At 45.8% G+C, this 22,667-nt stretch overlaps 1 protein-coding gene and 1 long non-coding RNA gene across 10 annotated transcripts in view; both read right to left on the bottom strand.

Moving 5' to 3' along the window:
- AGFG1 (ArfGAP with FG repeats 1) overlaps positions 1-11,953 on the bottom strand; it is an 80,211-nt gene extending 68,258 nt beyond the window's left edge. For 2 of the 9 annotated variants that reach the window (XM_066344975.1, XM_066344977.1), the window contains exon 1: positions 11,052-11,557. In XM_066344975.1, coding sequence (XP_066201072.1) covers positions 11,052-11,218 — 167 coding nt within the window. In that variant the 5' untranslated portion in view covers positions 11,219-11,557. Of the gene's footprint in view, positions 1-11,051 lie in introns of all 9 variants that reach the window. The other 7 variants (XM_066344974.1, XM_066344973.1, XM_066344980.1 and 4 more) reach the window with 7 other exon arrangements.
- Positions 11,954-20,892: 8,939 nt separating this feature from the next.
- Positions 20,893-21,928, bottom strand: LOC136378889 (uncharacterized). The gene is made up of 3 exons (XR_010746650.1): positions 21,729-21,928; positions 21,549-21,634; positions 20,893-21,239 (listed from the first exon to the last, which is right to left on the bottom strand). It is a non-coding gene; the product is annotated as an uncharacterized lncRNA (long non-coding RNA).
- Positions 21,929-22,667: the final 739 nt, after the last annotated feature.

Here is a 22,667-nt window from a genome sequence, read left to right as displayed (position 1 = left end):
ATACATCTGATAAGTTTTATAAGTTACAAGGATAAAACAACACCAAATTAACAATCCAACTAAGAAATGGGCAAAAGACTTGAAAAGACATTTCTCCAAAGAAGACATACAGATGGCCAACAGACACATGAAAAGATCTTCAACGTCACTAACGTTAGAGAACTGCAAATTAAAACCACAATGAGATATCACCTCATGCCCTGTCAGAATGGCTATCATCAATAACTCATCAAACAAGTGTTGATGAGGATGTGGAGAAAGGGGAACCCTTGTGCACTGTTGGTAGGAATGCAGATTGGTGCAGTCACTGTGGAAAGTAGTATGGAGTTATCTCAAAAAATTAAAAATGGAACTACTTTATAAACCAGCAATTCCACTTCCAGGAATATATCTGAAGAAACGCAAAACACTAATTGGAAAGAATATCTGCACCCCTATGTTCATGACAGCGTTATATACAATAGCCAAGATTTGGAAGCAGCCAAGTACCCATAAGTAGATGAGTAGATAAAGAAGCTGTGGTACAGTCACACATGGAATACTATTCATCTGTATAACAGAAGGAAATCTTACCTTTTCTGACAGCACAGATAAACCTGGAAATTATTATGTTAAGTTAAATAAACCAGTCAGGGAAAGACAAGTACCATGTCATTTCATTTATATGTGGAATCAAATGAACAAAATAAACAAAACAGAAACAGACTCGGGCCCTGGCCGGTTGGCTCAGTGGTAGAGCATCGGCCTGGCGTGCGGGAGTCCCAGGTTCAATTCCCAGCCAGGGCACACAGGAGAAGCGCCCATCTGCTTCTCCACCCCTCCCCCTCTCCTTTCTCTCTGTCTCTCTCTTCCCCTCCTGCAGCCAAGGCTCCATTGGAGCAAAGATGGCCCAGGCGCTGAGGATGGCTCTGTGGCCTCTCCCTCAGGTGCTAGAATGGCTCTGGTTGCAACAGAGCAACGCCTCGGATGGGCAGAGCATTGCCCCCTGGTGGATGGATCCCGGTCGGGCGCATGCGGGAGTCTGTCTGACTGCCTCCCGGTTTCCAGCTTCAGAAAAATACAAAAAACAAACAAACAAACAAACAAAAAAACAAGACTCGTAGATACGGAAAAGAGACTGACAGCTGCCAGAGGAAACAGGGGTGGGAATACACAATGCAATATACAAATGATGTATTGTGGAACTGCACCTGAAACCTGTATAATATTGTTAGCCAATATCAACCCAATAAATTCAATAAAGTATTTTTTGAAAAGAAAACAAAGATGATAGTGTTGGAGAATAGGTCAGTAATTGCCAGCAATTAGGGAAGACAAGATTTAAGGAGAGTCTGGAGGTGTGGCAGAACAGCTCCATGTTCTGACTGAGGTGGTGGTTACACGAACCCGTATATATATATATATATACTATATATACTATATAGTATATATATATATATATATATGTCAAGATTCATAGAACTGTGCCCTGAAAAAGTTAATTTTAATGTATGGCAACTTAAGAAATAAAATACCATAGTACTGACTCCATGCTACTATATTAACCACAATTTTTACAATAATCAAAATAATTTTTTTCTCATTAGCAGAACATCTCCATCTATCAGATTTGATCATTTAAATGAACAAAATTCTCAACTAACCAAAACTGAAATTTTATTTATCTAGTTATTTTTAAGGTATATTCCTGGAAGCTGGTGCCACTTCCCTTTTTAATTAAGCCTAGTCTAGCTGTCATGCAAATTTAGGTTTATAAAACACTTTACTGTAATGACATTAGTCATAACTGTTGAATAAAAGTGTTGATCAAGTACACCACATCATTTTTACAGTGCCAGTATTGAAGTACCACCCATTCTGGATCCTAAAAAACACTTTTTAAGCCTCCAGTTTATGGCAAAAATAAATTAATTAATTAAATTAAATAATGACTCATTTAATAACAGCAGTTTTGATATTTTGAAAGCCTGTTGCCAGTTAATTCGTTTCAAGAAGTTCCAAAGTCACCTACTGGTGGAGTCCAACATGTTTCTGCAGTACAATTTAGTCCTACGCAGCTCCCCAGGAGTCTTAGTTTTAAGGACCACCACCCAGGTATGACTGCGACCAGACGGTGTGCCTCACTCCGTATGTCCACCAGTATGCTCCTCAACTCTGCCTCAAACAACCTTGCTAACAGCCATTTGTTCAACTCAAATAACAGTGTCTGCTGGATGAATAAGTAAAAAGCTTAGTTTTATTAATTGTTTTTCTCCTGTTGAGGGAGAAGCTGGTTAAAATATTGAAACAGGCTGTGGAAATTTATGGGGTTGCTAATGTTGGCACAAGTAGTAAAGTTAATTTGATATTTAGATCTATTCCAATACTAGTTATTTAATATGATCCAGAACCCAACTTCAAAGCACTGAAAGTAGACAGACAGACACACTATAGTGTAAAACACAACTGTTATTTTGAGTTTTTCTCTTGAAAGTCACAAATATTTCACTATAAGTTCCTTGTAACACTCAGGACAAGCATCTAGAAAATAACTCAAGTAACAATTTAAACTAATTAAGGTATTCCAGTTAAAAGCAGATGAAACCCAAGAATGTCTTCACTATCTCTTCAAACCCCACTGAACTGACAGCAAAGGCATAAAAAGGCATCAACCCAGAAAGAGAGAGGACACAGAACAAGGGAGGAGCACAAAAGCATATTATGGTTCTCTAATAACAAAATTTAGAAGCAAAAACGTGAACAGACCAGCAGTAACTGACTTGACAGAGTAGAGAGCCCAAATGGAAGCTCCTGCAGAGGGAAAGAAGCCAGCTCGAGGCGGACTCCCACCACAGAACCCTTGAAGGCTGGGGGAGTCATGTAAGGTCAAACAGGCCCCAGTCTCCCTAGAGCCACAAGACCACCCCTACCAGGCCTCGGGCAGTCATCTGAAGGAAAATTTAATCTGGAGAGATTTAACCAAATAGGCTCTGGACTCAGGTGGTTCTGAGGACTGTTGTTAGTAGCACGCTAAAAACTAGGGCCTGATCTGAGACTCCACATACTGAGTAATAAACTCTCTGCCTCCTGTCCCCTCTCCCAACATGGTCCTGGAAGAGTGGTAGCCAGGCTTTCCCCCAACAAGAAGATTGAAGAAAACATCTCTGAAATAAATATAAAAATAAATATTGGGTTGGGGAATAAGTTCGTAGCGTTTTTATATTTTCTTTTATTTTACAACGATTTGTTTGCTGTTTGGCAAACGGTAAGTATTCATTCGATAAAACTCTGCTCTACAAAACTATGTTAATTTTATTTTTGAGTTATTTAATCTTTTATTAGTTTTGAGGCTTAGAAATGGAATACCCAGGAGGCAAAAATCAACATTTTCGACACCTGCTCTTCTTTGCTTTTCATCGAGGTCAAAAAGCTGCCGAAGCAGCCCGGGACATTTGCGACGTGTATGGAGAAGGTGTCATAGGCGAGTCTACAGCACGGAAATGGTTTGCAAAGTTCAAAAATGGCGACTTTGACGTCGATGACACGTGCCGCAGCGGAAGGCCTTCTGAATTCGATGAAGAACTGGGAAATGCTCGAAAAGAATGCCACGGTCAACAAGGAGCTCTACATTGCCCAGCTACACCACGTGAATGAGGCTATTCGACTGAAAAGACCTGATCGACATGGTCAAACCATACTCCTTCACGACAACGCCAGGCCCCATGTTGCACAAGTCGTCAAAGCCGCACTCCAAGAGCTCGAATGGGAGGTCCTTCAGCATCCGCCGTATTCTCCGGACCTTGCACCAACCGATTACCATCTTTTCCGCTCCCTGTCAAACCATATGAAGGGCGTTACCTTCGATAACAAAGAGGTCCTTAAAAACTGGCTCAACAACTTCTTTGACACCAGACCAGGCGATTTTTGGCAGAACGGCATCAACAAATTGGTCGAGAGGTGGGAAGAGGTTGTAAACAGCAACAGCGAATATATAATTGATTAACTTATTGATATGATTATTGTTTTTTGTTTAAATAAAAGTCTTCAGTAAAAACACTACGAACTTATTCCCCAACCCAATAAATATAAATATAAAACAAAAACCATGCGTTTCCAAACCTGAACAAAAAACCTATACAAAATAATTCAATAAAAAGTTCAACAGGATTTTTAAAAAGATAAGAGGATCGTTCATGTGTGTGTGTGTGTGTGTGTGCGCGCGCACGCGCAAGCGTGTGTGTATACTCCAAAAGAGGAAGGGGGAAATGGGGCATAAAGACCCAGCTATAAGAATACCACCACAGGCCCTGGCCGGTTGGCTCAGTGGAAGAGCATCGGTCTGGTGTGTGGAAGTCCCGGGTTCGATTCCCGGTCAGGGCACACAGGAGAAGCGCCCATCTGCTTCTCCACCCCTCACCTTCCCCTCTCTCTTTCTCTTCCCCTCCCACAGCCAAGGCTCCAGTGGAACAAAGTTGGCCCGGGCACTGAGGATGGCTCCATGGACTCCACCTCAGGTGCTAGAATGGCTTCGGTTGCAAAGAGCAATGGCCAGATGGGCAGAGCATTGCCCCCTGGTGGGCTTGCCAGGTGGATCCCGGTCAGGCACATGTGGGAGTCTGTCTCTCTGCTTCCCCGCTTCTCACTTCAGAAAAATTAAAAATAATAATAATAATAATACCAGACTTCTCAACAGCAATACTGAAAGTTGGAAGACAACTAAGCAATGGCTTAAAAATTCCTAGGGTAAAGTATTTCCACCCTTGTGAATGTAGACAAACTGCTAAGTTAAAATGAGGTCAAACAGAATAAGACATTCTCAGTCATAAAGCTCTCGAAAATGATCTCCCATTATTTAATCAGAAGGCAAATGAAGATGTGGGGGTTCTGGGAAGAGAAAGTGGGACACAGACAGGCATTAAGGAAATTTCCAGAATGAAGGCAGAAGAAAAGTCCTAGGATGACAGCGGCATAGCAGGCCTAGAGAACATCACTTCCACACCAGAGAATGACAAAGTACCCAGAAAAGATTTATCAAAAAAGAAAACAAATCTTGATGTGTCAGAGTATACTGAAAAGAAATTTTATGCCTCAGAGACAGACAATTTATCTGGGAACATATTAATGATACATACACAGAAAACAAAACCAGGCAATTATAAACTTCAGGGAGGAAAGGGTTGTACAAGAAGAAAAATATATGTAGTAGTAATATATTCCACTACAGCTGTGCATAAATATGTACAGCCGCAATAAGGCAAACACTAATAATGATTTAACCATTAATTGTGATAGAATTTTACCAAAGGGAAAGAAGCAACGTGTCAGTAGAGAGAGTAAAAAAAATGTTAAGAATCACATCCTTACATTCCTCCTTGTACAATGGAAGTCAAGAGATAAAGGCTAAAACTGAAGTATCAAAAAACTAATTACCGGTACATTGTAAGCATGTCAGAAATACGGGGGTAAATATGGAAAGAGGACCCAGACAGGAGTCCGACAGCACTGTCTCTGGCAATACAAAATACGGGAGAGGGGCAGACGGCTGCTTTTGTTTGCTACAAGTCTTTCCTTTTATTTGCATGTATCCTTTTTATAAAAATTAATATTAAATTTTAAATTAAACATAAAAAAGAATGAAAAATAAACATTTTTTGTCAAAACTAAACCTGACATACTTATAGGTTTTCTTTGATGAAAAAGGGATTCCTAGAAAAGTTGAGTAATCTTTTGCATTTCAAAAATACCAAGTTTCTTTACTAGACACTTGCAATCTTCTTAAAGTACATACCTACTGAACACAACTGTTCCAAGTTAGTGTTCCAAGTTAGAGCCTCCAAGATTTATTAAGAGATAAAAGTTTGGAGAGAGAAATGAGGAAGACTTTCCACATCTTCCTACATTATTAGTTGTACTGATTTTCATATTTCCCCCCAAAGAGCTTGCAAATTCTAGCAATGGAAAATGTATCAAATAGTTTCCCAATTAAAGTGACACTGTACTATAGTGTCAAACTATCTCTCTGAATGTACCCATGTTAGAGTACTAAAAAAAAGTAGAAACAGAATTAAGGACATAAATCACTGCCCACTGTGACCTCAGAGGTCCTACATACTGTAAGCAGAGCTCCTAAAGGGTATTTGATTGCAATCCACTCTACTGCTAATAACTGTATAAAAACAAATTAAACGTGTCTTTTCATCTGTCCAACTTTAATTTTAAAAGGTTAATATTCTTGCAAGTTTCACCATAAGTCAAAATGCACACAAAATTAATAAATTACTATCCAACTACATTCATCCACCTGTGAGATTCCAAGATTAAACACATTGTCCACGTAAAATAGCTGGTATCAAGAGAAAAAAAGTATTTCTCAGATGTTTTTATTTTACCTAAACCCTCTCTGAAAAATTATAAATCGTTTTTTAAGGCTAGAATAATTCTTACATCATTCATTGATTACACTAATGTTAGTCTACACAAAACAAACAATTTGGCCTAAAGTTAGTCTTTAACAGGAAGGCAATAAATGTTTTATTGTTGGCTGTAATAGAGTGTCCATTCAGAATTTTAAGTATTTCTGTCAACAGAACCTCAAAGTGACAAATACATCACCCTCATTCTGCCTCAATAAAAAACAGATTAACTACATCTAAATCTAAAGTCTTTTAAAGTTTCTACTGAATTCAGTTATGCACTCTTAATGAACATCATAGAAGCATAAAAGACAGCCCTTTGAAAAAAAAGGAAAAGATTAGCTGAGTCTAGTCATATTAACATTTAATATATTTAAACAAAAATATTGCTAAATAAATGATAAAAGATACGTGACTATCCTAAAGTTTAGAATTCTGATTTACTTGTATTGGCATTTTCTAGGCACATCAAGGTTTCTGAATGGCAGAAATCTATTCTTGTATTATTATTTATTAATTATTGCATTATTTTTCATACAACTATAAGCCTACTTTTTTTTTTTTTGTATTTTTCTGAAGCTGGAAACGGGGAGAGACAGTCAGACAGAATCCCGCATGCGCCCGACCGGATCCACCGGGCACGCCCACCAGGGGGCCACGCTCTGCCCACCAGGGGGCGATGCTCTGCCCACCAGGGGGCGATGCTCTGCCCCTCTGGGGCTTCGCTCTGTTGTGACCAGAGCCACCCTAGCGCCTGGGGCAGAGGCCAAGGAGCCATCCCCAGCGCCCGGGCCATCTTTGCTCCAATGGAGCCTCGGCTGCTGGAGGGGAAGAGAGAGACAGAGAGGAAGGAGAGGGGGAGGGGTGGAGAAGCAGATGGGCGCTTCTCCTGTGTGCCCTGGCCGGGAATAGAACCCGGGACTTCTGCACGCCAGGCCGACGCTCTAGCACTGAGCCAACCGGCCAGGGCCTATAAGCCTACTTTTGTCCACCTCTGGTGTGTATATCCACTGCTTAGCCCATCTGCACATTTAGTACGTGTTCAAAAATATTCATGGAATTGTACCATTTAATCCTTATAGCAACCTCGTTATCATCTTCTTATCACAAATAAAGAAACTGAGCTGAGAGGATGGCTCCAGGCCAATCTGCACTTTATGCCCTGGCTAATACCTTGCCCTAAATTGTAAGGCTGGTGGCAGTGACAAAATCTGGCTTCAAAATTCATCTTCTTTCAATTATGCCGTATGATCTAAGTCAGTGGTTTTCAACCGTTTTACACTCAGGAGACCAGTGAAGGTAGAATTATTTCAGGAACTGCTAAACAGAAATCACCATGAACATAAGCAAATTCAACTTCGATCTTTGGGTCTATAATCCTCATACACCATCAGGGTGGTTAACTCTTTCATGGACTGGCACCAGTCTGCAGACCAGCAGTTGAGAAACACTGATCTAAATAATAAATATTTTATTACTATTATTAAACTTGATAGCTATGTAATTCCTCTTATATTATTTTCCTACATTACTGCTTTTCAAAGGATAAAAAATTCCTCAGGAGCTATTGTCCCTTCAATATTTTGGCAGCAGATATTTGATCCAGCATCCGTTCCTTTTTTCCCAAGAATCCTAGATTTCTGATTTGGGAATTCTATTTGGGGATCCTTGTTCCAATGAAGTCAGCCTAGAACATGTGTCCAATAACGGCACTAATTCAAGCTAACCAGGAGTGAACGATAGAACTTCTGGAAAAGTTGGAATGACAGTAATGTAGATCTGGGAACTGGAGGCTGCCATCTTTGCACAGGGGAAATCTAGGCAACATCCTTAAGGCATTGGATAAAGTCTTACTTCAAACAATAAATTCCATTCATATTTTCAAACCAATTTGAGTCAGGTTTTGAGTTACATCTAAAAAATCAAAACAGATTTTTGTAAAGTTACTTCTCATTTTGCTATCTTTCACATACTGTTCCCTACTTGGGAAATGTCCTCTCTACCTTACTAACAATAATACCTCATGTCTACTGAGCATCCAGCATGAACCAGGAATTGCACGAGATGCTACACACACACTCTCAAATAGTATTAAAAACTAACCTATATCAAAAATCTACAAGGTAAACCTTATCCTCATCACATCACAAATGAGAAAACTCAAGTTCAAAGAGACTGAGTGACATTCTCGATACCACATAGCTAAGAAGTGGAGCCAGGATTCAAAACCAGGTTTATCAGCTCATAAATACCTGGTTCTTTCAACTACATGAACCTGCCTGCTATATGGATCTTGTCTTTAAAGATCTTTGCTCAGGCATCAAATGCTCTGTGAAACTTGCCCTACCATTCATATACAGTATATAATTCATGGTAGCCCCTTCAAAGAAAGGAAATGTTACACTGTATTGTAACTGTTTATACACTTAAGAATGCAAGCTCCTTAAGGATAGGAGGACCCAAGTAACACCAGTGCCTCCCAGTGTATGACACAGGCCAAGTGATCAATATTTGTGGAGTCACAACTAAAGAGATATGAAGCCTTATCTAGTATAGATCCAACCCCATTAAAATAAATAATTGTCATCATACTGAGGTATGCTTTTATATAGCATGTTTCTGAAATATGGAATCTAGGAAGAAATTTGTTAATATTTCTTGATATTATGTATTTGCTGTCCTGAATTAAATGTTGCCCACTATATATATATTTACAAAGGGCTACACAGAAATGCCAGAAATCCAGAATAGTAAATAACATAGTTTTTTTTTTTCAAATCAAATACTTTAAATATTATCAAAAGACCTTGTGTTCAGTAAAAACAGGGCATTATTATTAACATAATAAATGTTAAGTACATGTAAAAAGGATTGGACTATTGGCTTCATTTTAGAACCACGGGTGCCCAACATAAATCACTTAACCCTATTTGTACATGAAAACCATGAACCAGAAAAATTCTAAGATACCACCTATCTCCATGATCCTATATAGCACTAATTCAATAATATCCCTGTACCAATCTAAAAGTAATTCTCAGAGGAGGTCTCTATCATACTATTTTAGTGCATACTTAGCCCTGACATTTTCCAAATTCAATTACCACTTCCCTCACTGAATGTGAGCACCAAGAGAACAAGAACTTTGCTGTATTGATCGGAACATTCCACCAATTATCACCAAACCTACTAGACACTGAATAAATGTTTGTTGAAGAAATAACAATCATGGAAGACTAATAATGTCTCTTTCTGCACAACTTCAAAAAAAAATCATACACTACTACTGGGCATGTCCTTCATTTTCCAAATATGAGTTTTCTCATACTTAATACTACTTTGTCTCAGTATTAATCTTACAAAGGTTTTTTATTTTATTTTTTTAATTTGGGAAAGGGGGAGGGTAACGAAATTATATGAAAGAATGGTACAAACAAAAGAACTTAATTAGATGTTTTGGAACAATAAAGCTCTTAAAAATATTTAGTAATCACCACTTCGTCAATAACAGGCTTCGAATCTACGATGATTAGTGCATAAAAGCAACATCAGTTCCAAAATCATCTGCAAACTTTCCAAAAGACATCTCACAGAAACCAAAAATCTTATCAAAATAAAGCTTAATGAAGCCAAGATGACTAAATACAAAACCGTCCCAGTAATTCCAGACCTACGTTGTTCGGAAACCACGCTCTCCCCATTTCTGCATACAGCAGGACCCCTAGGTATTGAGGGTATTGATAGCGAAATCTTTCCGATACCACCACCATATTTAGGACGACACAGCTCCTAGTCCGTACCTTATTTCCATTAAAACTTTCCCCAAACTCCCCAAGACAGTCTTTGGGTCATAAATTGAAAACCCCTTTGAGCCCCACATCTGCTTCTCCCCTTAACTCGCCCGAAATGAATCCTCTCGAACTTTTTCCCTTGGAATTCACATCATCTCTACCATCACGACGTTTTAATCCTGTTAACTACGTGTGTCTAGGTGTCTGCTTTCTCCCAGGACTCGGGTACTACCGACCCGAGGGGGCAAAGCCCCGGCCAGGGGTCGTCCGAGCCCTCTCCCACCCCGGCTCCTCCCCAGCCCGCTCGGCCGGCGCCCAGCAGGTGCCTCGCCGGGGTCGCCCGTCCCGGGCGCCGAGGGGCGGGGCGCACAAAGGACGCGCACGGCAGTCGCCAGCCTCGGCGGTCTCGCCCCTCCGGCCGCGCCGGCAGCCCCGGGCCCAGGGAGGCGGCGCCGGCTCCGCGCGCGGGCACCGGAGAGGCTCGGCTCGGCTCGCCCCGGGCGCCGGGTCCCGACCCCAGGCCCGCCCACGCCCCAGCCGCGGAGGCTGCCCGGCCCCCGGCCCCGCGAAACCGAAAGCGCATCCCCTGCCCCGCGGCCGGGGCCGAGCGCATCCTGGCCGCCCAGCGCGCCGGCCCCGCGTCCAGACGGCCGCCCCGGCCCCGCGCCCCCGGCCCGGCCCCCGGCCCCGGTCCCGGCCCCGCATCCAGACGGCCGCCCCGGCCCCGGCCCCGCGCCCCGCCCGGCCCCCAGCCCCGGCCCCGCCCCCCCGGCCCCGCGCCCCGCCCGGCCCCCAGCCCCGGCCCCGCGCCCCCGGCCCCGGCCCCGCGCCCCGCCCGGCCCCCAGCCCCGGCCCCGGCCTCACTCACAGGCTGCCGGAGCAGGAGGTGCACACGAACGAGCCGACCGTCATGTTCACGTAGGTGGGGCCGCGCTGGTCGCAGTCGAAGCACTTTCGGTTGTGCGGCAGGCCGGTCATGTCCCGCAGCATCTTCAGGTGCTTCTCCTCCTGCTTCCGCTTCGCGCTGGCCGCCATGGCCGCGGCGCCGAGGGACGAGGCCGGCAGGCCGGGAGCCGGGCAGCGCTCCGCCCGGGGCCCGCGCTCCCGCGGGCCGCCCTGGCCGCGGCCGCCGCCCTCCGTCAGCGCGCGCAGCCCGCGCCGGACTGGCCGCCGCCGCTCCGCTCGACCGCCTGGGCGCGGCGCGGGCTGCGGAGGGCGGACCGACCGGCCTCACCAACAGACCCGGCCGGGACAACCGCCGCCGCCGCCGCCGCCGCCGCCGCCACCTTCCCGACTTCTCCAGAGGGGAAAAGACGAGAGAAGGGGACGGCAAGAGGAGGCCCGCCCCGGGGCGGCCGGAGGCCAAGTGCCTGCCCGCGCCCCCTGCTGGCCAGGAGGAGTCACTGCGGCGGCGCTGAGACCCGAGTTCTTGCTGGGGCCAAGTAGGGAACCTAGAAAGGTGATGATTATAATAAATAGTATTTATTTGAGCTCTTAGATGGGCGTAGCGCGTTGCCTGGCTTACCTTCCTCCCCTGCATAAAACTCGCCAAGGACTGCCCACTGTTTTGGAGATAAGTCGAGGCCCAGCCCCCCTCACTTCATCCTGGCTTGCTCAGCCACACTGGTATTCCCTTAGCACCCTGACCACAGCAAGCTGCCTTCTGGCTCAGGACCCCTGTGCTTGTTGTTCTTTCTATACCAGGGTCTCCAAACTTGCCACTATTGACATTTCCGACTAAACCAGGGGTCGGGAACCTTTTTGGATGAGAGAGCCATGAACGCCACATATTTTAAAATGTAATTCCGTCAGAGTCATACAATATGTTTAACACTAAATACAAGTAAATCTGTGCATTTTATATAAGACCAACACTTTTAAAGTACAATAAGTCTCTGAATTCTTTTTAATAACATTGTTATGCTGTTGCTAACCAATGATGAATAAAGTACTTCTTACCATTAATGCAACTTCTGGTGCTGCATGGTTTTGCTGATGGCTTTGTAGTCTGGTTGATACGTGGTGAGGTTAAGCTTCATACAGGCATTGAGACTTCCATCCGTTAAACGTGATTGTAGGTTGGTCTTAACGTTCTTTAGATGTGAGAAAGACTGCTCACATGCATATGTAGAGCCAAACATTGTCAGTACAGCAATACTCACACACTGTAGTGTGTGGTATGGGAGGGGAAGCACGTTTCAATTTTTGACAATCAGCTGGTCTGCGGGTTGAAGCTTTTTCATTTCTTCCCACTTGTGTTGGCTCACCAACACTGCTTGCTGTCGTGCAAGCCTTTCCAAATCTTCATTCAGTGACTTGAACTTTTTCACCCACATGTCTGAGGCCTTCAGGTCAGCAGCTTGTAGCTCAAAATCTCTGACGGAGACACCGGGGATGTAACTCAGGTCAGTGCTGTCCACTGCGCACTCATGTGGATGGGTGATGAACTTAAAAAGACAAGTGTACTCAAAAAATTCTCCAAAGCTCACTTTGAATGACTGCAGGAGATTAGATGTGAAGCCTGCTAGGTGCTGGAGATCAAGATGTTGAGCAGGGTCACTTGCTGTGCATGCATCTTTAAACTCTCCCAGTTTTTCAAACTGTAGTAATGACCTGTTTCAATGTCTATGATGAAGAGTTCCAACTTGTTTTCAAATGCAAACACTGCACTGCTTGTTGAAGGGATATTAAAAAGAATTCAGAGACTGTATTTCCAACGCCTTGCATTTTCACACTGAGCTGGTTCAGATGTTCAGTCATGTCCACGAGATAGTAGAACTTTAGGAGCAGTGTTAGCTAACTCAGGATGCTCGACGTTTTTCATTTCAAGGAAAGACCAGATTTTGCTCAGACAAGCCGCAGAATGGCTGAACACCTTCCCTCTTGACAACCTATGCACATTGCTGTGCAGAAGCAGACCAGGATAATTATTCCCAACTTCATCCAGCAGTGTTTTGAACTGGCGATCATTTAAAGCTCAGGCAACAATAAAGTTGACGACCCGAATGGCCAGCGACATCACCTCACCAAGCTGCTTGCCACACACCTGAGCACAAAGCGCCTCCTGATGTAGGATGCAGTGAAAACTTAGGATGGGTCTCTTTTCATGTTTACGAAGAAATGCTATGAATCCTCTGTTTTTCCCCACCAGGCACGGAGCACCATCAGTACACACCGAAAGAAGTTTATCCATCAGTAGATTTTTTCTTTAGCGAACTCAGTGAAAGACTTGAATAAATCCTCCCCTCTTGTTGTCTCTTTCATAGGCAAAACAGCAAAACTTTCCTCACGTAGTGTGTCACCAACAGCATACCTTGCAATCACGCTGAACTGGGATAAATGGCTCACGTCTGTTGACTCATCCAAAGCAAGAGAAAAGAATGGTGCTGCATTTATGTCCTTCACTTGTGTTGCCTCAATTTGATTTGCCATCATGATGGTATGATCATGAACAGTTCTTGCCGACAGAGGCATGTCTTTTATTCATTTGGTTATCTTGTCTTTATCTGAAAAGTCGTCCAAAAGTTCATTGGCAACATCAAGCATGAATGTTTTGGCATACTCCCCATCTGTAAATGGCTTTCCATTTCTCACAATTGCTAAAGCACCAGCAAAGCTAGCCGAATTTCAGTCAGCTTGTTGGGTCCAAACACGGAGTTGCTGCTGACTAGCTTGCACTCTGCACAGGAGCTCTTGACATGCTTTCTTCCTGCTGTCCCCCGCTGGATATTTCGATGCAAATGTAGTATGGCCTGTGTTGAAGTGGCGATTTATATTTGACCATTTCCATTTCATCGATGCAATTTTATCATTGCATATTAGACACACTGCAGAACCTGCTCTCTCCACAAAGGTGAATTCCTCTGTCCATTCTTGCTGAAAAGTACGATACTCCTGATCTTTTTTTCTTTTAGCCATCTTCTTCATCAAAAGGGTTTCTGGAATTAGCTAGCTGACTACTTGATTAAAAGGAGGGAAGTTTACATCCTGACCTCACAACGACCTGTGTATATTATGCATTGTCCAATAAAAATTTGGTGTTGTCCCGGAGGACAGCTGTGATTGGCTCCACCCACTTGCAACCATGAACATGAGTGGTAGGAAATGGATGGATTGTCATACATGAGAATGTTTTATATTTTTAACATTATTTTTTTTATTATTAAAGATTTGTCTGCGAGCCAGATACAGCCATCAAAGAGCCACATCTGGCTCTCAAGCCATAGGTTCCTGACCCCTGGACTAGACCATTTTTGGTGTGCGGGTCCTGTGCATTGTAGGATACTAAGCAGAGTGCCTGTCCTTTACCCACAAGATGCCAGAACGGCCTTTCCCATATTTGTAGCAACCCAAACCCCCCAGACACTGCCCGACGGGGAGCCATGGTGGAGGGAGAGGAAAGCAGACAGGCTGACAACCTCTGACTACACTTGGAAGGCCGTGTCATCCATGCCTTCGTGCAGGCAACTTCCCTCAGCCCAATCAACCCATTCAATGTCGCAGCCCACCTTCCTGGAATCCGCTCTCCGTGAATCACCTGGAAGGCATTTTCTTCATAGCTCTCACAATTGGAAATACTGCTTCTTTTTGGGTGTCGGCTACATGTTGTCTGGGGTCTTCCTGTAGGTTCCGAAAGGCCCCGCCTATCCGGTGCCAGAGGCTAGGCGCTCAATGTTTATGGAAGGAATGGATGCGTTCAGTTTCTCATCTAATTCCCACAGGAACCCTTAGAAGTAAGTGTTCCGGTTCTTTCCATTTTTCAAAACCTGGAAGCTGGAGCTCTGGTGGGATTAAGTCAATAGACCCCAAAACATCTGGTGGAATTAAGTCAATATACCCAAAAACATCTGGTGGGATTAAGTCAATATTCCCAAAAACACATATGGGAAGACTGGCCTTCCAACCCGCCAGTCAGGATGCAGGGCACGGATCTCTTCATCACAGCAAGAACGCACAGCCAGCAAGCACGAGGCTGGACACCCTTCCTGCCCCTCATTTCCCCAAAGAACAGAAGGACATTCAGAGGGAAATTTCAGTCACTCGGCTGGTGAACGGAACGTAGGATTAGAATCCAGGTTTCCTGTTTGCGGAGATCCCCCCATAAAAGTGACTGCAGGAATCCTCCAAGTGAGGCTTCACGTTAACATGATCAATAATAATGTTCTTAATATTAAATGAAAGGACAGACAGATGTTGAATTGGCCAGTGGATATTTTTAAACTTGCTATTATTGAAAATATCAAACTCTCATGAGCTCACGGCCCATCTTCTGCAATTACCAGCTCGTGATTAATCTATATCACCCATCCTCCCCTTCTCGCTCCTGTGATTTTGAAGCAGACCATATATAGCCTATCATTCATCTGCACATATTTTAGTTTATGCTAAAAAACAAGAAGAACTTTCTTTTTTAAAAATTCACCACAATACCAATGACACACCTAAAAAGTTAATAATTCCTTAAAATCATCAAAAATCCCATCAGTGTTCAATTGTCCAATTATCTTGTCAATGTGAAAAAAGAATTTTACAGTTTGTGTGAATCCACACATTGCGATTGGGTAGCATGTCTCATAAAGTTTCTTTTAGTCTATGGGTTTCCCTCCCTCTTCCTTTCTCCTTGCGATGCTTTTCTTTTAGGAACTGGACCTTTTGTCATCTTGTTTCCCATAGTCTGTGTCATTTGACATTTTTCTCTAGCCTCTCTATTTCCAAAACATGTTGTTGGATCTAGTTCACTTATATCTAGTTTCTTTTTTCCTTTTTTTTTGGCAAAATCTTCTTTCTTTGTGTTCTTCCACCAGGAGGCACATGACAGGGAATGGAAGAATCTTTCTATAAAAGAAAACTTCCTCGCATCTATTTGGTGCAGTTCATGTCAGAAAGGCAGGACATGCCTGACCAGGTGGTGGTGCAGTGGATAGAGCGTCCAACTGGGATGCTGAGGACCCAGGTTTGAAACCCCGAGGTCGCTAGCTTGAGCACAGGCTCATCCAGCTTGAGCGCAGGCTCATCAGCTTGAGTGTTCATACACATGACCCCATGGTCTCTGGCTTGAGCCCAAGGTTGCTGGCTTGAATAAGGGGTCACTGTCTTTGCACCCAAGGTTGCTGGCTTAAACAAGGAGTTGCTCACTTTGTTGGACCCCCCCCCCCTCAACCAAGGCACATATGGGAAAGCAATCAATGAACAACTAAGGTGCCACAATGAAGAATTGATGCTTCCCATCTCTCTCCTTTTCTGTCTGTCCCTCTCACTCTCACTAAAAAATGAAAAGAGAGAGAGAAAGAAAGAAAGACAGGATAAATGTTTGTTTTTTTATTCACATTATTCAGTTTCAAAATAACATACTGGTTTCGTATTGCCTTGCAATGGTGATAAATTTTTTTTCAATGTCATTATAAGAAGATGAGAAATGTTTAATTCTGGACTGACCTACCAGCCCCACTCTGGCGAAATGTAAGACACCGACAGTCTCTCATTCATCCCAACAAATCCACTCACCCAGCAGCCCATGGCTGACTTCTTGGTTTCTATATTTGTAAAGCTCGCTTGTCATTTGTAGGATTTCTGCCTGTACATCTCTCCATCTGATAGATGCCCAGACCAGAAGGGCTGGCTCCAGCACCTTGTACACACAGTTTAATAAGCTGTTGTTTGGTTATCTCAGTGTTGTTGTTTCAAAGAGGCAAGAGAAGGTATTTCCAGAGGGTATTTCGTTTTGTAAGAAGGACCAAGATGTTTTTTCTCTGAGTAAAGCTGAAAGTCCATGTGACCTGCTGAGTTTTGGTTGTTTTATACTGCATAGAATATCGAAGTCGTTTTCTACTGTTAAAAATCCCAAGAAGAGTTTTTAGTATGTCAAGCAAGACTATTTATTAACTTTAATATCTTTACCCTCACAACAATACGGAAAGAGGTATTATTATCCCATTTTATATCAAGTTAACTGAGGCCCTAAAGGCTGGCTTGCTCATGGCCACGCCGGAAATAAAGCATGAAGCTGGGATTCAAACACAGGTCTGGCTGTCAGGCACCAACTTTTGTGTCCAGTAACTGAATATTAACCCTACTTTTCGGATTTGCAAAGCCGAAATTACTTTCAGAGAGGAAAGCACCGCAGCCAGTGACCTTTCAAAATACAAATGTGATTCAGGCATCCCCAGTCTCCTACCCCTGCTTAAAGCCTTTCAGTGACTTTCATTTGCTCTTAAAATGAAAGAAAACCTAGGAGGCCCAGAAGCCCAACACAAGGGCTTGCTTCCTGCCTACTCTGTGAGGTCTCCCTGACCCTGCCCCAGCCCCATTTGCCCCAGGTGTCTACCCCATGTCTCTTCCATTCTGTCCCAGTTCTCTCAGTTTGTTATATTCCATTCTCTTCTACCTCAGGGCCTTTGCACATGCCAATGTTCCTTCCAAAAACAGTCTTCCTCTTCTTACTTTCTCATCCCTCAGATCCAGTTCAATATTTGTTTTTCAGAGATGCTTTGCTGTCTTGCCTAATCCAGTGGGCCCCATATGTGCTCATAGTACCACGTGTACCTCTCTTCTAGAATACTCACTGCAATGGCTGCTCACACTGCTTCATGGTGTTCAGTTAGGCCTGCGCTGCTGACTGCGTCTGGGGAGTGGGCCACCTCTATGTTTGCTCACCATTATTTCTCCAGCACTTGGTGTGGTGCTGGTACTTAAAGGGTCTCAGTAAATACTGGTCGGGTGAATAAATAAATGCAGCAATGGGGGGCCAGAGACCAAAGCTTCCCTCAGTCTTATGCAGGAGGTTCAGCATTGTGTTTATCTAGGTCTCCTCCGCCTTGGCTCCCAGAATGATGGCAGTTCTGTCAAAGCTGCAATAGTTTTGTTGAGGAAACTGCAAATTCTGAACTCAAACCTTCAAGGGTAAGAATCTAAATCCCGGCTCGCTTAGAGGCTGCTGCCAGTCTTATCACCAGGGGTGACTCAGAGAAAATGTCCTGAACAAACCCTGGTGTTTGGAGAGGCCCTATGGAGCCTGCCACCTAGCTGCAGACTCATCCTGGGCGGCGCCACCCTCCGCTCCTGCAGGGAGGGCCGGAGAGGAGGCCGTCTGTCTGCTCTGGAGCAGAGCAGGACCCACAGTGACAAATATGGCAGGATGGCCCACAGTGGCTTTGTACTCTGAGTTACGTGAGCGAGGAAAGAAGGGCTCCCTCTGCGTTCATAAAAGACTCAAATTTAGATATTTCAAAAAAAAAAATTTTTTTATGCCTGACCTGCAGTGGCACAGCGGATAAAGCATCACCTGAAATGCTGAGGTCGCCGGTTCGAAACCCCAGGCTTGTCTGATCAAGGCACATATGAGGGTTGATACTTCTTGCTCCTCTCCACCTTCTCTCTCTCTCTCTCCTCCCTCCTCTCTCCTCTCTGAAATGAATAAATTCATTTTTATTTAATTTATATGGGGTGACATTGGTTATTAAATTATGTAGGGTTCGGGTGTACCATTCCCTAATACGTCATCTATACACTGCATCACGGGATCACCATCCAAAGTCAAGACCCCTCCCACCCCCTTTATCCCTCCTTCACCTTTTCTATATCCCCTCCCTTTCCCTGTCAGACTTTTGACAACATCCCTAACTGACCTGCTCACAGTACCTAGAAGAGAGAGATGTGGCCAGACACACACGCGTGTCCCATGCCCATCCTTGCCACCGGCAATGCCCTGGGACGTCATACTTTTAATAAGTCCTGGATCAAGCCCAATTGACTTTTGTTGTTGTTGTTGTTGTTTATTTGTTTGTGTCTGAAAAGGGCTAATTTGTTACATGTATAATATATGTATCCGTTTTCGTGGCCCCGTTTTGACGTCTTTTCAGGTTTTAATATTCTGAGAACCTTGACGAAACTGAAGTGGTGGGCCAGGCACCTTCTCAGAGTTGAGCCCCGGTATTCTCCAAGCCCCCAGACCCCAGTGGCTCTGTCTGACCCCCACCCTGGCGGCGCAGAGCCTCTCAGAAGCCCCCCCACCACTGCCACCAACCCTCCCTAGGCACCCAGTTTCGAGCGAGTGAGTCTGGGTTGTGGGGGAGCTTCGATTCTCTGTTCCTGGTGTGCTGAGATCTTTCCCTCGGGCCCCCCAAGGCCTGAGGCTGAGAGGAGAGGGGCGGCCCCACTGCAGTGACCCTGGACGGGGGAGGCAAACTCTTCTGTGGGCTTGCCTCTCTTTTATTAACATTCTTCTCTCCACAAAGCGTGACTTTTTCCAGAGAAGCCGGTGCTCATTTTTATGGCCGGTCACAGTGATGCAGAAGGAAAGTCCTGTGCGCCCCGCGAGCGCCCCCGCCCCGCCCCCGGCCCCCGCAGATTTCCGAGGGAGTGAGTCATCGCCCCGCCTATGAAGCCTGCAGAATAATGTTCAGCTCAAGTTTTCCCCCTTTCTTCTTTTGACGGCGCCTTCCCTTGGTTGTGGTTTGATTATTTTTAACATTGCTTCCTGGCTTGCTTTTTAATTTGTCAGAAGCAGCGAGATGGGAAAGGAAGGTGGGGGGGGGGGGGGGACCTACAGAGCCCGGCAGGTGGGGCGGGCTTCCTGGGAACCCTGGCGTGGTTTTCTGGGTACACTCTCAGAGCCCCGACCCTGGACACCCGAAGGGCCCCGGGGTCACCGGGCTGCTGCTCCCTGCAGGAGCCAGGACGGAGGGGGCGCTGCACACCTGCCTCCCAGCTCCCCTGGGTCTAGGACCCGCGCGCTTTCCGCCCCGGGTTCCTTTCACGCTGTCCTGGGGAACTGGGTCTCAGCAGCCGGATTCTGTGGGCTTGGGACCAGGAGCTCGACCCTAACCTACGCCAGCCCGGAGAGGGATCCTGCCGGCCGGCTGGCTGATCCAACCCCCCGCCGGTTAGGAAACCCAGGACAGTGGCCACGAGACTTCAGCTCTCCTGTCATCAGAAAGGCATCTTCTGAGTTTTAGAGGGAATGCAGAAGTAGCTCTCAGCCTTCGTTCACTCACTCAAATAATTACGGAGTATCTACTATCCGCCAGACCCTGGGGTTCGGCCGTGAACAAGCCTGCGCCCCCGGCCCGGGCAGGCAGACAGTCACAGGCGCACAGAGCGCAGAAAAGGGCCCGGTGCTGAAGAACCCCCTGGAAGATGAAGCCGGGGAAGGGCGGGCGGAGAGAAAGGAGGGGTGGCTGCCGGAGGTCAGCACCGGCCCAGAGGGAGGGGAAGCCAGGACCAGGACGACGCTGAGCCCGGCACAGGTCAGGGGTCTCCGGGGGAAAAGGCCGGGCATGGAGACCCTGCCACCGAGCGGCCTCCCTCCCTGGTCAGTCTGCACCAGAACCAGGAATCCCGGGTGGCCCTGCCCTGCCCTGCCCGCCCGGAGGGAACGTGAACCATCCTCCTCAGAGGCCAGGGAGAGAGAACGGTCCCTGCTGCTGCAGCAGGAAGAGTCCCCGGGGAAGAAACGCTCCATTCACGTCGTCAATGGGACGTTGTTCTTGCTGGTCGCTGGAAAGAGAAAAGGGACCTTCCCTTCTGGTTCAGGGCAAAGAAAGGGACCCCTGTGGGGAGAGAAACCTGCTCCAGTTATCAGGAGAAAAAAAAAAATCAACAGGGCTTGCAGGCTCTACCAAAAAGGAAAATGCACTCTACCCGTCCGCCCTCTGTGTTGAAGGGTTCGGAGGGAGACGCCTCAGAAGTGGGTCTCTAAAGAAATTCTCATCTCCTTCCTTTTTAAATTTCTCCCCAAATGCTGGCAGATAGCTAATGGCTCATTATACCACATGGGGTGAACTGAGCAGAGAGAAAATCTCTTGAGCCCAATGAATGACGTTGCCATAGCACCCCAGCTCCTGAGAAGGGAAGCAATGGCCCGGGACTCCAGGGTTGACGGCCCGGGAAGGTGACACACATTTCCTGGGACTGAGCACCAGGCACTGCAGGGAACATCGCGTAGTGTAATTCCGTTAGCTCTCACACCAGCCTTCGGCAGTAGGTTTTACCGTCATGCCCATTTCCCAGATGAAGAAACCAAGGCTCCCCAGTTGAAGACTTGGCCCAGGTCTGAAGGCTGGGACGTAAGGAAGCTGAGATTGAAGGTCGGCAGTGTGACTGCGGAACTCTACAGTTATAAATTCATCTCTACAGTCAGTTAGATGCTCTTGTGCATCAGAGCTGGCCCTGCCTGACAGACAGTAGGGAAAGCTTAGGGGGTGTAGGCCTTCCTAGTATGTGGCGGGTGTCTGGGGGACAAACCCAGAGGGATACAGCTGGACTGGCGGAGCCAGAGGTTTCTGCTTTGTGAGGATGCCACCCTGCCCCCAGCACTACTTGAAAGGTCTGTTTTTACTCAAGAAGTTCTTCAGATGAGGGAAATTACCTGAAAAGTTACACACACCATGCTCCCACAGTGAAAATGTCTTAGATACTCATTTAGGTGATTTTTGCTAGGTAGAGTCATCCTCCCTGATGGTGCAGAAAATCATGAAGCAAAGTCCACTGTACACGTGGGGCAGCCGCTGAGGCAAGTTTACAGGAAGAAGCTCATACCCCTCTTTACCACGAGGATGACCTGCTGATCTGTTATCAGTCACCATTCCAGCCCTGCGGCTCTGCGTGATTCAGAAGGTTGTGGTAAGCAGCAAAGATACTCAGTGCAGCACCGGGCACATAGGCAAGCACTTCAATCCTTCTTCTTAGTACTGCAAATAAGCCAACTAATATTCCCTCTTCTCAGCTCGGCGTGCGCTGCTTCAAGTCCACAGCTGCAGCTCGGTGTGCGCTGCTTCAAGTCCACAGCTGCAGTTGAGTTGTGGTTTACTACAAGCTGCTGTGAGGGAAGACTGCTGCGTCTCTGTCTGTGCTCTGACCAGAGCGCTGCTGCACTCCGATCGGCCGGACTCGCTTGTGGTCTGAGTGGTCTGCAAGACAGTGAGCGACGCACAGGAACGACTGCGGTTGACTCAGTTCACACGAGTTCTTATTTGTCCTCTAAATATCTGACAATAGATTCTGCAGATGAAATGCTCCAAACACGTCTAACCACAGAAGCTGCATGTTCAGTCAGTGCTGTCTTGTTTCGAGGGGCAGAGGGGAGGACGTGTGTCTTCATGTGTACAGGAAGGGGTGACAAGTTTCCTTCGTTGGGCCCCTGTCTCCTAGGCGCACCTGCGCAAGGAGAGACGGTGCAGCAGGGGCAGGTACGAGCACGGTTTCTGAGGCAGACTCCAATCCCAGCTCTCCCCGAGGGGCGTGAGCAAGTCGCTTCAACTTCTGTGCCTCCGTTTTCCCACCTGTAAAATGGGGATGACGATGTCACCAACCTCACAAGGTTGCCGTAAGGATGAAGTGATTTCATATACCAAAAGCACCGAAAACAGTGTCTGGCAGATAGTGAGTGCTCTAGAAGGGTTAGCTATTTTCATTACATTCCCTGCTCTTCTTACTAACCACCTCCCCTGCAGTCCAGTCAGAGTGAGCAAGGACACGCGTGTGTAGG

Source organism: Saccopteryx leptura, chromosome 7 (assembly GCF_036850995.1).
Source record: "Saccopteryx leptura isolate mSacLep1 chromosome 7, mSacLep1_pri_phased_curated, whole genome shotgun sequence".
NCBI classification, from domain to species: domain Eukaryota; kingdom Metazoa; phylum Chordata; class Mammalia; order Chiroptera; family Emballonuridae; genus Saccopteryx; species Saccopteryx leptura.
The sequence above is the reverse complement of the archived record's forward strand: the minus strand, read 5'-3'. Positions and strand labels throughout refer to the sequence as shown.